The 15,336-nt window shown below is 40.5% G+C and overlaps 1 protein-coding gene across 2 annotated transcripts in view; it reads left to right on the top strand.

Annotated features, from left to right (window-relative positions):
- The first annotated feature begins 3,471 nt into the window (after nucleotides 1-3,471).
- SNTG2 (syntrophin gamma 2) overlaps nucleotides 3,472-15,336 on the top strand; it is a 312,891-nt gene continuing 301,026 nt past the window's right edge. For both annotated transcript variants that reach the window (XM_069805899.1, XM_069805898.1), the window contains exon 1: nucleotides 3,472-3,871. Coding sequence is in view for 1 of the 2 variants with exons in the window: in XM_069805898.1 (XP_069661999.1) it covers nucleotides 3,800-3,871 (72 nt within the window). In the remaining variant the exon portion in view is untranslated. The remainder of the gene's footprint in view (nucleotides 3,872-15,336) is intronic.

Here is a 15,336-nt window from a genome sequence, read left to right as displayed (position 1 = left end):
ATTTCCAAGTCAGGAACTTCTAACTTGTATTCCTTAGAAAAGTATGCTTTACTTCCCCATAGCTTTGATCTCTTCCCACAACACAAAATTAAATGAAGAAGCATTTATCTTGGTAGTAAATAATGAAGTTCACAAAGCAATTAAGTTTTACAAAAGGGCCTTTTTCCTGATGAATACAGCAAATATTAATGTATAAAAACTAAAACTGGAACATCTGCAAATTTTGGAGTTTATATTAAGGCAACAACTTAACTTCAATAGCTGTGTGAATATTTTTGTATAGACAGATAAATGTTTGTAATGTCTGCATAAGACGTACCTAAATTTCCTGGAAAATCTAATTATACTCTTTCATCCACTTCTCTTTAAAAAGCCTTTAACCTTGACATCTATTTGGCTTAATAAAATAAATTATTTATTGTTTTAATGGTAATAGTCTTCTGTTTCCATTCTCTGAGCCAAGTATCATCTCTGGGTGTGTATTTGTATGTATGAATGCAAGCATATGTATGAAAACAGAAGGAAATAAAACAGGTCTGTAATACTATCTCTCTCAAAATTCAGCAGTTTGTGTCTGTTTTCATGAATGCTGATTTTATTGAAGTCTTTCACACAATTTGGAATTTTCCTACTGTCAGCCAAGTCAGATCTTAATGAAACTTCTTGGACATTATCTAATGTAACACCCCAAAATCATGAGTTTGACTTAAAATCATGATATATTATTGAAAACATTCAGCATTCTCTTGACTTACTGTCTCTTTGTACAATTACTTTATCGATATTTTGTAGATATTTATGAAATCTCAAGGGCTAGAAATTTTCAAATAATTGCCTTATTCCAAATTATAGGATTTAATGTAATCCAGAAAATAAAAACTGTTATCACTAAAATAGTCACTTGACAGCTAGCTTCCATTGTTACATTTCAGGAATGGCAAATGCACAACCTTTTGCAGGATTACAAACAGAAGAAAGGGAAAAACCCATATAAGCTCTTCACTAGTAACAAACTGAACGAGGCATCAACTAAAAAGCTCATAGGTTTCTTAAGCTATTAAACCTGTTTGTCCCTTGAAATAAAGAAATTTATTAGATGAGACTAGCACAAATTGTCTTAGCTCAAATTATGTACAAAATAATGAATTTATTTTTTCTTAATCCTCGCCCAAATCATATGTACCCATTTACTTTCAGTACAGCAATACCATAGGAGAATATAATTTTGTAAAGTGTACTCATTAATTCCAAAAAGAACTCTGCATTAATAGTTCCTTAGCTGTCTGATGTTATCCAGTTTTCAGTGAATTCCATAAATCATTTATGTAATTGTTAATGTTAAGATAAGCTTCTCGGGAAGTTATATAGTGTGTGCAAGTCTTATTATATCCAATTGACAAAGATTTTTAAGTTTTAAAAGTACAGCTGGTAGAAAAATAGAAACATTCGGAAAAGTAAGGGCTTTCTATTCTGCTTATCTCTGTAAGTCATTTCCCATATATATTCCCTGTATATTATCATACTGCTGTACCATTTATTTTGTATTTAAACTAACTTTAATCTCCACTTTTTAATCCCCACTTATGCACCATATTTATGAAGGGCGAGCATAAAGAACCATGAAAAGAAAAGCTGGATGTGATAACAAGTTTGTAATCACAGCAAAACTGTTATCCATACTAGCAAATATCCATCAGGACAGCTGCTGTTATTTGCTGGATCCTGGCAACTCCCAGCCGATGGAGCCTGGGGCAATCCATCCCCAAAAAGGCTGCAGCTCATCTGTGTGGCTTTGCTTTCCTCGATTGTCTTTAACCTTAAGCAGAAAGACTCACACCTCTCACAGTGCCAGCACACTCTGCATGCACCTAAGTTTGTACGGTTGTGTTAGGCTGTGGCCCAGACTCATTTCCTCCAACATTTCACACTGCCAGCATGTTGTCACACACTTTTCTACAAGCATGGAGTGAGATAAATGGCTTTTTTACACACAGGATAGATTGGGGCAGATTGGCTTGAGTACAAGCTCCACCTCTTTAGGAGAATGGCACTGACTCCTTGCTGCATGGCAAACTCCAAGCCTCTGGGCACGGCAAAGAAAACAACTCAGGCACAGACAGAGAGCCCCCAGCACCCCTGGAGAACAACTGAAACCCCATAACCCCACGGAGCAAACTGCCCTCTTGTCCACCTCTCCCCATCTCCTGCAGGGCTCTGGTACGTGCAAAGATGAATCAGTAGTCAGAGATAGCAAGTAGCATTTGCTTGTGGTAAGATGTGGTTTTATGGAGAAGACAGGTATTTTTGGACAGGGGGACTTGGGGAGAGAGGAGTTCATACTAGGGTAAAACATAGCAGCGTCAGGCAGTGTCTTCTATGGAGTTACTTCCAAGGAGAAGATGATGCACATTTCCTTCCCGCTTAAGTCTTGTGCTGCTTTTACAAAAACCTTTGCAAAAAAAAAATAATAAACTTAGGTAGAGAAAATCTTTAACTTTCGAAAAAGTCTGGCCAACTCCACTCACCCTTTTTTCTTGTTATATATTTGTGTGTGATAGCTTCTCACCCTTGCATGACAAGGCAGAGGCTTCTAAAGGGAACAGATATGTCTTTTCAAATTACGCTTAGATAAGAAAGCAGAAGGGTATGTGTGTGAAACACTTATCTTCCTAAATAAACTGATGGGAAAAGTTAAGATCTTTCCCTTCTCTCCCCTTAGAGAAGAAAAATATGTCTACTAATAGAGTAGTACGCTCCATACTAATAGAGAGTAGACTGAACTTCTTAGGATGAGCTGCAGCATTGCCACCACAGCCCTACCAGAGAGCTCCCCCAAAACTGGTGGCCCAGGCCATGGGCCATGGTTAGGAACTTGGACAGAAGCCAAGGATCAACTGAAGAGCAAAATCTGACGGCAGCGTTCAGGGGTGGGGACTTTTCCCGCCGAAAGACAGATCCCCCTGTGTTATCCAATGTCAAGGGTACCAAGAACACCCAAGGGATGTCAAACCGCTCTTGGTTGTGATTCAGAGATCAACGAGCGAGGGCTTTGTGCTTTACTGTGGCAGAGGCCGTGTGTGGCTATGGCTTACGACCCCGACGGCAGGCACAACTGCCTGGTATGGCCCGCAGGCAAGGCGGGGGTGAGGGGCTGCCGCTTGGTGTGGCAGCGCCCTCATCTCCCCCCGCCTCCCGCCACATCGCCCACCTTCCCCCGCAGAAGTTCCCCTGCCCGACAGCTTTCCCCGGACGAAGGGTGCGGGGGTGAGGCCGGAGCCCAAACCCGCCTTTGCCTCGGGCCGCCGCCCCGGGGGGGAAGCGGCGCCGGGCGGGAGCCCCGCGGGGCGGCGCGGGCGGGCCGAGCGGAGCGGAGTCGTACCGTACCGTACCGTAGCGTACCGGGGAGGAGCGCGGCAGCGCTCGTAGCAGCACCCAGAGCCCGGCTGTCGGGATGCGGCCGCAGAGGGGAGGGGAACGAGAGCCGCGGCGCCTTCCCCCCGGAGAAGAGCGAAGTTAAATAGCCAGCGCGACTCCGCCGCCTTCCTCTCCTCTCCCCTCCTGGCTCCGAGCCGCCGACGAGCCCCCCCAAGTCCCACCCCCCGCCCGCCCTGCCGGTGCCGCCGCCGCCGCCCCACCCGGGCCGTGGGGCAGAGCGCGGAGCGGAGCGGTGCGAGCCTGCCCGGCGGAGCCGGGACGCCGGCGCTGCCGGTAGGGGCGGGCGTTTGGGAGTCGGTGCCTGAGGCGCCGCGTCCCGCCGAGCCGCCCGTCTGACAGGACTACGCCAGCTGCATGGGAGGAGATGAGCGTGGCGGGGAAGCAGCCTCCTCCAGCACCGCTCGAGCGCCCCGGCAGCCTGCTCGTCCCCACCTGGGTAAGTACCCGCTCTCCCCTCAGCCCGTCCCGGTACCAACTCCCGCGGCGGGGCGGGGGGCGGGGAGGGTCCCGCCGGCGGCGCTGCCCGGAGGGCGGGAGGGAGGCGCCTGCGTGAGGGGAGCGGGAAGCGGGGCGGCCCGGCCTGGCAGCGCTGCGCGACGCCGAGGGGCTCTCGGAGGGACGAGGCGGCAGCTGCCCGCCCTCAGGCGGGGCGCCCGCCTTCCCGCGCTTCGCCCCCCCCTCAGGCCGACACCGGCCGCGGGGGTGAGGAGGCAGCCGGGCGGCCACCGGCGGTCCGAGCGCGGTCGGGTGGGATTTGTCCCCCGTGTTGTAGGGGTTGTGTACTTGCTGCGATCGCGATTTTCAGCCCGCCGTGGCTGGTTGCAGCGGGAGGGTCGAGTTTCCCGGCGGCAGCGTCGAATCGCTCGGTTTGTAACCCAGCTGCAAGCCCGTGCTGACAAAAAAATAAATAAATTAGCTACTTCGACGTATTTAGCACCTCACGCACTTCGAAGAGAAGCCCGTGAGGGAGTTGAAAATAACTTGGTACTTCATGGCAGCGTATTTGTAAAATCATTTATGAATGATGCCCTCTGACGGCGGGTCTCAGCTGTCCCTGATTTATATAAAATGTAGTAGGTATGCCTTGCATACCTTTTAAAATCACTGCAGACTCTGGTTTAATGTGCCGCTCTTCTTGGCATGTAAAGTTATTTTGTTGAAGTGTAATTGCAGTGTTTTTCAGTCACTGTCTAAAAAGTGAGTTGTTGCATTTATTATAAAATAGTTTACCAGTGCTAAAATAAACAGCCCTTTAATTTTTTTGCCCTGTCCTTCAAGCTATTTCTGTGACCACAGCGTTGCAATTTTTAAAGGAAAACAGTGTTATCTTCCTCGTGTTTTATCTAGAGTGTTTTTTAGAAGGTGTCTCCTTCAGCTGTGTGAGGGATGGCTTGAAGGCGTGTTCCCCCTCTCAGTGAATTCTGAACTGCTTTAAGCCTCTGTAATTGTAAGACTGAGAGTAAATTTTTGGAAGATGCAAGCGTGGGAGCAAAGGGTAGAGGCTACCTGAAATCATAAGCATGTATGACAACTGCATGGAAATCTGTGGAAGCAAACTGTTGTCTTCTCCTAGCTGGCTTTTGCACTGTGTGCACTGTATATTTGCATCTTTCTTTCGTTTGTATGTGAAGAGATGCAAACATTTAACCTTTGGGTTTTTAGAATTTCTGTAATTCAAAAGGAAGTAATAGAATTAAAGCTACTCTAGAACTCTCTGTGTTTTAAAGCTGTTCCACAGCTCTTAATTTGTAAGACCTGTCCCTGAACTGCAAAAATAATCTGTGCAGCAATTACCTAAAATGTTAACAGCTGAGTAGGCTGTATGGCAGTTCAGAATATTTCAGTGTTAAAGGTGAGGGATAATCACTATCACTGGGTGAAATTTATGACTGGTGTTCTTGTAGTTGTGTTAAATGTATATGTTTAAGGCCAATAGGACATGTTCTTCCTGCTGATTCTCATGGGACTTCCATCTGGGGCTGAACTAGGCGCTGAATGAATGGTAAGCTGACCTTTTGGACAAAAGTGGTAGGAACTAAAGGCTTGTGGCTATATAGTTTACCTGGACCCTAAATAGGAAATAATGCCACAAATCTACAGCTTTGGCAAGCTTTTTCCAATAAACACAGAACAACAGCCTCACTTTCCAGAGTATTTTAAATAGAGGTGTATGATTGGAAGAATGGATGTATATATACTCTTAAAAAAAAAAAGCCGTATAGACTTTAAGTTCAACAGGGACATCTTATGGCAGATATTTATTTAGGTGAGTTCGTAACTGTCTGGCTTCCCAGAGATGCCACTTACTCAACCTGTGCTGGGAATTATGCTCAAAACATCTTAAATAATAAGGACTTGTTTTATGATTAACAGTGTGATAAGTGCTTGACTTGCATCTTCTTGAGTTATTTAACAGTATTGGAATCTAGGTCTGTTTGCCTTGCTAAAAAAAATAATTATATTTTAATATCGGTGTATTGACTGTGGCTGTGCACATTTTTCTCAGAAATAAGATATAATAACCCTAGTTACCATTTAACTACTAAATATTGCAAGCTGAGTCCAATTCATTGTTTGGGATTGTGGTAGCTAGGCAGACTTAATACTTAAAGGTGTATGTATTTTTTTTTTTTTCCTCTTCAAGAAGGATAACAATTAAATACTACTCCTTGGAAAGTAATTCAGCATACTTTTAAAGACAGCATGCTAGATTTGAAATACAATACTAATGTATTTTATGTGCTTGTATTTTTAACAGTAATAAGCTCTTTTAAGAATGTTTCTTGCAATATATCTATAAACTTCTTGCAGTGCAGTTGTTTATGTTCTGTTCTATAGAACTGAAGTTTCAGTCAGACCTTGTCTCTCATGTTTTGCAAGTCTCTTCTTAGTGTAACTTCTGATACTTGTTTCATTCTGGATCAGACGCATGTTCCTATTGAGCTGATTTCAGAAAGCAAAGTATGCTTCCTTCTATTTCCAGTGAACTTTGTGTTCTGATTTCTCCCTTCCCCTCTTTGCCCCTCAGAAATACTGAAGAGGTCAAATCCCTTAGGAATTGTTACTCACTATGTCAAAGTGCCTGTGCCATGATTTTATGCAGATTTTATGGTCTCATTGATCTAGTATGTATTAGATACTGTGGTTTTCATTGTGTTGCTAGAAGCATGAAAGGGAATGATAGCCTTACAGTCACTCATCCTGTTGATATGCCAGGATTTTAAATGAGTAAATAAGTGTATAGTTCATTGCTATGTATAAATAAACCTTGTCACTAGCTTTTTTTTTTTTTTTAAGAATAGGGACTATTGCCTTAAACTTGTTGTGCATGTTATATGTAGTAGACCCGTTTTTCTAATAGCTTTTTTGTGGCTGTCTATGGAAGTTCTCAGTAGACCTTTTTTATTCAGCCCAAACCCAAAGGAAAAAGATGATGTGGAACTTCTTTTGGATAGCGTTCTTTTCTGGAGTTACCCAACTTGTGTACTCAATAAGAGGAGGAAATACAGCACGTGCAGATTTTCTGTTCCTTTTTATTTTTTTTTTGGAAAGCAAGTCCTGGGGCATTGATGTTTTTTCAAAATTTGGCATCCACCAATACAGAAGCTTCCTGAAAGTGAACGCTAGGTGTCATGTTACCACAAACATCAGTGTCTTGCCTTTTCCCTATCTATCTTTTCAGGGTCAACATTTAATCTTGCCATTTTCCTAAAATAGATGACCACTGTTAATATTCCACACCAGTGTTTTGGTAGGGTTGGACTGCATTCAGTCATACTGTATGTGACTGTAAGAAGCTTCAACTTTCCTATGTTTTTTTATTAGAAGCTCTGTCAGCCCTAAGGTGGCATGGTTCTCAAGATTATTTCCGAGGTCTGTCTTGGATAGGAAATACTTATTTATTGAAGCTTTTCCTCCCCCACATTCATTTTCTATTAAAATTCCTTGCTGGGCAAAAGCTGATTTCAGAAACTTCTGTCGTGAGGTGAACAGAATTTGTCTCCTGATTTGAGGATGGAAAGCACAAGAAAAAAGAAGGTGGAGCTTCATGATAGGCAGGGAGTGTCCATGTGTTCCATTGTGTGAAAACTAATAATTACTTTTCAGTGCAAATTTGTTGACTTCCTGCTAACTTGGGAAGATGTTTTTTCCCCTAAAAATCTGTGCAACTGAGTTAAAGAAATTTACCAAGCACTTACTAAGTACCAGAGTATGCAAACATTTAATGTTTCTTCACTTCGCTTCCCTACTGTCACAAACCAAATCTGAATCCCGCTTCTACCTGTACATCTCTCCACGAAAACAGTTATCAAACTGATAAAAACCATACTCAAGCTTATGAGTTTAACATCTGAATGGAAATAAGATTTGTGCCTACATGCTGCTCTGAAAAACAATGTCTGATCTCAGAAAAACAACAGTGTTGGTATTCTTTTTACACCTCAGATCTGTGTTTCGTATTGTAAGCAATTTTTTTCTGATGTTTTAAAAATTCCATGAGATGAATATAAATAGAATCACTTTCACTTAGGAGTGCAGAGACTGCCGAGAATAGAAATGGTAGCAGAGCTCAGCAGAAGGAACAAGGCATGACCGTGTTCCTACAACACTGACACCTAATATTGCTTGTCATTGGCATCACAATAATAGAGGCAGCAAACACAAATCAGACTCATTCAGGTTGCAAGGGACCTTTGGAGGTCCGCGAGCCTAACCTTTTCTTGAAAGCAGTGACCATGTTGAATTCAGACCGAGTTGCTCAGGTCTTTTCTCATTGCATCTTTAAAACCTCCAAGGACAGAGACTGCACAACCTCTCTGGGCAACCTGCTCCCTGCTGGGTTGTTTTTGTGGTGAAGTGGGGGGACTGCTGTTAGGTCCCCCCCAAAGCCACTTCTTTAGGTTCAAGCAAGCCCAGCTTTCTCAGCCTCTCCTCATATGGGAAGTTGCTCAGCCCCCTGACCCTTTTGGTGGGCACCGATTGGACTTGCTCCCATTTGTCAATGTTTCTTGTATTGCCGGGCCCCAAACTGGATGCAGTCTAATGAATGCCAAGTAAAGGAAAATGATTACATAGATCTCATCTCTGTTGTTGCTGATGCTGTTAGCCTTTGTGGCAGGCAGTGTGCACTGGTGACTCTGGACAGCCTTCTGTCCACTAAGACAGAAGGGTCCCTGTCCTTTTCAGTATTACTTTCTTCCCTTCTCATGCCCCTGATGTCTCAGAGAGAAATCCTAAGCAATGAAGGTTTTTAAAAAGCAGATGGCTAGTGAAAGTGCCTCTTCTTTCCCTCCATTAATTAAGAATGAATGCGTAACTTGAGGGAAATTTAGCAGATTATTGTACCTGCTTTCTTGCATGCTATTTCATGTCCTTTTTCTTGTTTTGTTTTGTTTTTCCCCACCAAAAGCAGGGAAGGGCTGGCGCTGACTATAATCTGAAGTTAAGATTCTATGAAGACTGCATGTTAAAGTAAAGTACTTGGAACAATTTAGTGGATTTGCTCATCCTTCATATTACTGACGAAGCTGACAGTTAAAGCCAATGGAGGCCCAAGATTGTGCTTCACTCTGGACACCCTTTGTCAGTAACACTCATTTAACACAGATATGTTCTAAATTTTTTTTTTAGTCTGCTTTTGTTGAAAAAGGCAGGCTGATTCTACCATTTTGAACTCCTCTGTACCTGCTTGTCTGAACTTTCTGTCTGAAGAACAGTGTGACTCCAGCGAGAGCTGTCATGCTGGAACCCTTCTGCCACTCTTTATTTATGTATATCAGCAGGCAGATTTCTGTAATGAGATTTACAAACTCTCTAAAGGATATAACCTTGAAGAGCTGGAACCCTTTAGCACAATCTAATCAATATTATCTCATTTATCATCTCCTTGTGAAGTTCAGATTGTAGTAGGGACAAAATGCATTTGTAGTATTTGGAGAAGTTCTGGGCAGGAAAATCAATGTAAAACCTCAGTTGTTTTGTACTGTATTTGAAGAGGCATAGTACATGCTCACACTGTATGATACTGTAAAACCATTAGCCTTATAATGCTTCCCTCCACTGTGCCAAACTTGCAGGACTGTTCATGCCTGTTATTTTGGGATTTTTGCCTTTGCACAGTTTATATGAGAATTCTAAGTAACTGGATGAATAAAAACTGAGGAGAAACTTTTCTCCTGAACAGGCAAGTTCTGTGTCATGCAATATGCTGTGCAAAGTGCATCCAGAGTAGCTTTTTTTCATAGGCAGTTATCATCCACACTATAAACATACTTCCCAGAGTCTAAGCATCCAAGTTCCATAGCATTTCCTTGATCTAAAGCAGTATTGACTTCCACACCTTACGTATGGAGATGTGTAGCAGAGAGGGGTTAATTGATTTGTTGAGGACCACAAAAGCAGTCTTATCCAAACAGAGATGGAATCAAAGCCTTTGGGTGTCAAATTTTATCGTCAGCTCTTCTTGTTTCTTCCTTGCCACATAATAGAAGTTTGGTGTTTGTACCTGTTGATGGGAATAACCTTTTAGGCCCAGTTTTGCGGGAGGCCTAACAAGAAATGGAAGGCGTTCAAATGAAGCTCAGCGTAGCTCAGCCTGGGCTGATGGGCTATTTTCACATAGCCAGTGGAAAAACAGTGCATTGGCTGCACTATGCATGCTGGTAGACAGAGCTTCCACAGTGCTGTTTTTGTGGTTCAAACTACTAGCAGTTGTTAACATCTATCTCTACACTGGATAAACTGTAAATAGTAGTATACTAAGTTTCAGAGTACACTGTGAAGTGGGTGAGCATTATTGTTGCTACTTTACCAGTGGAGAAGCTGAAGGAAAGAGGTTTTAATTAAGGTTTTGAGTTGGGCTTTTTTTTTTTTTTGGTAAACTTGGATTGAGTAAATTGTCTTTCAGTACTTTACATTTTCTGAATACATGATGAAACTTCCCCAAACATTGTGTGGAGAATGTTTTTCAGTTTTAAAGTTTTATTCCACATTTCAGTTAGATTTTGTTGGGTTTTTTTCATGTGTTTTTTTGTTTGTTTGTTTATTTTTTTGCTTCAGTAAATCATGTACTATCCTGTCCTATCCAATAATGGATGCGGACTTCTTTGGAGAATACCAATTCATTTAACTTATGAGCACAAACATACTTGCTTCTGCTGCTTGTGTAACTAAGGAGTAGTATGTTTAGCATCACCATGAATATGGATATATTATATTATGTAGCTTATATGATAGCTAATATATAACACAGAAAATAAAGAAGAACAAGCATACACATTCAAAATAGTGCTAAATGATATGGGAGAGAGCAATGAATATTTTGTTTCCTCTATAGAAGCTTTTTCCTCTAGGTGTATGTAAAGCTATAAAGTTTATTGGAGGAGTGTCAGAAGAGTTGATCTCATATTGGATATCACAAGGACGCATGCATATTTGAAAACTGTCACAAGTATGTGTCTCCAGCAAAGCTGTTCAATCAACAGGCAAAGAGATTTTTCATTTGTTTCACTGGCTGCAGCTCAGATGTAGATACTGCAAGGAAATTCATAGGCCCATCTTTCCGTACAAATCCTGTCTAACAGTATTAAGTCATGTTTTTAGAAAGGCTTAAGGAATTACTCATAGGTGTTGTTGCGTTAATAAAATGCAAGTTTCTTCTATACTAGTTAAATATTCTACTCTCTTCAAGCAGGCATTACAGTCTAATTTTATATAATGTGTCTTTTCCTCTCTTTTTTTTTTCAATGTATCCTGCTGTCTTATGCAGCATTTTTATAAATGTAGCATTTAGATGTTCTTCTGCTACCCTTCACAAGCCCTGACAGAACGGCATATACGGTAATCTGTGCTGTGTTCTCGTTTCCAGAATGCAGTTGAAGCATAAGTAAGCATATGTTGTCAGTTCAGTCTGATAGTCTTGTTTTGTGATGTAGCCATTTCCTTTTCTAGTTCTGAATTGTCAGTGTAGTTATCAGTTGCATCAACACACTGTTTTGTGCAACTATTTATTGTACTTTTCATTTAAAAGATGAATTAATTACTAAGGCATCTGGTGCATCATATGGTGCATACGCTGGATGTGCTAAAGAGAATGGTCTTTTTTAAATAATAAGAGAAAAATGACATTGTATAAAAGGATTAGACTTTTTAGTGTGCTTTGAAGAGTAACTTTACTCTACTAGAATCTCCAAGTCTTTTATTCAGGATTTTGTGATCATTAAAGGAATCTTTGATTCTACTGGAACAAGTGTGCATACCTGTATGTGTCTGTACTCATCATATGTGAAAACTAGAGGGGAAGAAAAGATGCTGTTTTCTGAACGGAACTTTATTATAGACGGGCTAGCTCTGTGACACTCCTTCCAAGTAATAATTGCAGAATAGGTTATGGTTAGTACCACTCACAATTCATAAGGCGAGAAATTTTTACTCTTACTGTCTATAGAAATTATATATCCTCCAAGGTTATCAAACACTAAATGAAGACCTTCTCAGTCTTCAGGTAACCTATAGGTAATAGATACACTTCAACCCACTGTATCTAACTCCACACAAACCTCCAATTTCCTTCGTATACTTAATATGAACTTCACACTCATTTTACAGTAGAAAATTACTGAAATCTACCATAGCCAAAATTACCAACCAACACCAATTTAAGGTTGAATTACTAATTTGTTACATAGTGTCATCTCCAAGGGAAGGATGGCAGAAATTGGATATGTGCCGATTTATTCACTGTTTACAGTTACTCATCTTTGCTCCCAGTCAAGTGAAATTCAATATGTATCACTCTTTACTTAGAAAGTTTCAGAAGATGAGGCTTAAATCTATCCAGTGTACCTTTCATTTACAAAAAATTTAATTTCTTCATTAAAATTAGACTTCCAGAAGTTTTAACAGCGGTGTTGTTTTTGTTTAATAGGACATTAGCAAAAGCATGGCACCATTACAACTCGGTTTAAGCAGTCAAGTTTGGAGATGTAGAAGAATGTGTTGATTTCGAAGGACTTCAAAAGCAACGTGGTCTTTTCAGAAAACACTAAATCCAACAAGAAAGCAGTCTGGTTTAGGCATGTCTAGCTTAGGAATATGTGGGTACTCCTAAAGGTAGGTGGTCCAGGAAGCAAGTCTGAAGCCTGAATTGTCAAAATGCTACCACAGCAAGCTACTGGTGAGAATTAATGAACTGAAATTGTTTAGATCTGATTTGCATACACAACTCCAAAGAGCTTTCTGTTGTTTATGACAGTCAGACAATATAAATTTTAGCTTGGAAGAATGCTTCCTTCTCCTGACTTCTGCTACCTGTAATTGAACCTTTAGAGTAAGAAACCAAAAACTAGATTTATAATTCTTACCAAGGGCAATCTTGTAATAGTTAGAACCATCTGTGACTAATACTTTCAAGAATATCTGTCACATGTCAGGAAAAAGGAAAGAATGGGTAGTCTTTTACTGACTCCCAGTCAGGAAAAAACCCAAACTAACCGCAATTAACAATCTGACTCGATTTGTTTTTTTTTGTCACCTCTTCATTTTTTTTTTTTAGCTTATTGTGTGGCTAATTGTGCTTATGTGCTATTGTGCTTACGTACCCCTCTACTTCTGTACTTTGCTCGTTTCTGCTTCTTCTTTATAAGCTTTGCTTTATTCCTAAAAAAAACCCCAAACCAAACCAAAACCCCAAACCCCCCAAACTTTCAGGCTTTCTCGTTAGCTGAACCTGTACTCTTTGTAGATGCTCCATTTCACAGTTTATCACACCAGTTGACAAGAAGTAAACAAAAATGAAGAGAGGAGAAATAATTTTTTTTTTTTTTTTTTTAAGAACAGAACACTATAGGGTAGTTATTAAAGGGAATGGATGTGAAAGGAGTGAATAGGCAGACAGGTGTTACCTAGACCTCAGGGAGCACTGGGTTGTTTTTTCTGGGTTGCTTGTACCAGTGTGTGGTAGGGAAAGTCCATACTTAAGTCTCTGCTATCTGTTTCTTCTTTTCAGCTTTCAGCAGTTTGACAGACTTTCATGAATGTCAGTAAGGTTAACTTAATGTCTGTTGGCTGTAGTTTTCATAGCTAAATATAATTAAATGTAGTAAACCTGCTTGAGTTGACTCTGTAATTCTCATAATTCTAGTGTCACTTTAATCTGACCAGGGTCAATCTAATTCTGTTCCACAAAAACATCCTGCTTCATCAATTTATAGCATAAAATGAAGACTTCATCTTTCAAAATTTATAAAATTTCCCCTCTATTAGTCCAATATGTGATTCATTACCAAGTGCCACAAAAAAAGTGTGAAGAGTCCTTCATGTGTATTTTTTAAGCAACTAGTGTTAGGGCTGTCTGCTCTGGGAGAACTATAAAAATATTTTTGTATTTTGAAAATTAGCTCCAGACTATGCTGCCTTAGAAAAGTTATGACTTAGTCCAGCATATCTAGCAGAAGTAAGATAAATAAAACTGAAACAAACCCACCAACCTATTGCCATGGTTTATGGCACTGAGGTGTGCGAGGAACATAATGCAGTTCTATAAATTCCTTTTGGATGGAATTTATAAGTAGTAAAAAGTAGACTGTTTTGTAGAGCGTCATTATTTTTCAAGTATTTCTGTGAAACTTTGGCAAATAGAGGCCAGCCAAGAGAGTATTATCAATATAAATTGAAAAACTCTTGTCCTAGGGAGAAGGGATCTTTTCTGTTTGAATTAAGTAATCAAAACATTCTCCAAAATGAAAGATGAGGGACCATTATTTAGGGCTAAGAATAGTGTTTCTCTGTAACTGACTTGTCTGACTATAATCTCCGCTTTTATTTGCGGTGTTGATGTTTCATTAGTAGAGCTTCAGCTCACTGAGAGCTAATTCTCTATCTTATATTTAATTGGATGTGACTTAAAAGAACAATCCAAGCAGTAATCTATGTTATCTATATATAATCTGCAAGAAATACTGTTTCTTTCTTAAATATAATGGAAAATTGTCATCCTGAACATTATTGCACAGAATAAAAATTCAGATACGCTAATTGTAAATTGCAATCTAAATATTCTCTCATCAGCTTGCTTGATATTTACAGATCAAATATGTTGTGGAACTAATTTCATGTTGTTATGTGAAATTAAGGTGCTTTCACTAATGAGGTCTACAGATACTTTTTATGACTGTTTCAGTTAACTGGAACTTAACAACTTGTCTTATTTTTTTCAAGACTTTAGGTCTTACAATCTCTCCACTGGTGGTACAGGGTAACGTATGATTTAGAGGTACAGCCATACCTTGAGGTCTGGGAGTTTTGTTGGATATGGTCAAGTAACTGCCGTAGAAGAAGAGTAATACTCCATTCAGATCGCACCCTTCTGAAGATAGGTTTTGCTATCCTTTCCCTTCCGTAGGTGGGAATTACTGGCTACCAGCTACACTAAGGCGGCCATGGCATAGCTCCAAGCATGAAAATACATTTGATCATACTGTTAAACTGTTAGCATTTTCCTTGGCATAATTTTGTCCTAGGCTAATAAGCAGTCTTCCAGACAATATCCAGACTGTGACTTGGGACCATTCCTGTGGGCAGCATGATTGTGGCTCATGTCTTCAGGGAGGGCAAAAGTGTTTAGATTTACTGATATGAGTCATGCCAGCTGACCTCCAGGCCCTCAGCTGCTTTATTTGTTACTATAGGTGCTACTGCTTAGACTTGGTCCTCTTTGCTGTAGCTGTCCCGTTTGTCATTGATACTAACCTGATGTGCTCAGAAGCATTTGAGACTTGCTGACCCTTTTATTCAGGGGAATTTACCACCAGTGAGCTGAGTAAATAGCTTGTTCTTTTTCAAAACAAACAAATGTTTATATACTCTCTGACTTGCAGAACAAAACATAAAATGGTGATGGAA

The sequence above is a fragment of the Haliaeetus albicilla genome, chromosome 18 (genome assembly GCF_947461875.1).
Source record: "Haliaeetus albicilla chromosome 18, bHalAlb1.1, whole genome shotgun sequence".
Lineage (NCBI taxonomy): Eukaryota > Metazoa > Chordata > Aves > Accipitriformes > Accipitridae > Haliaeetus > Haliaeetus albicilla.
The sequence above is the reverse complement of the archived record's forward strand: the minus strand, read 5'-3'. Positions and strand labels throughout refer to the sequence as shown.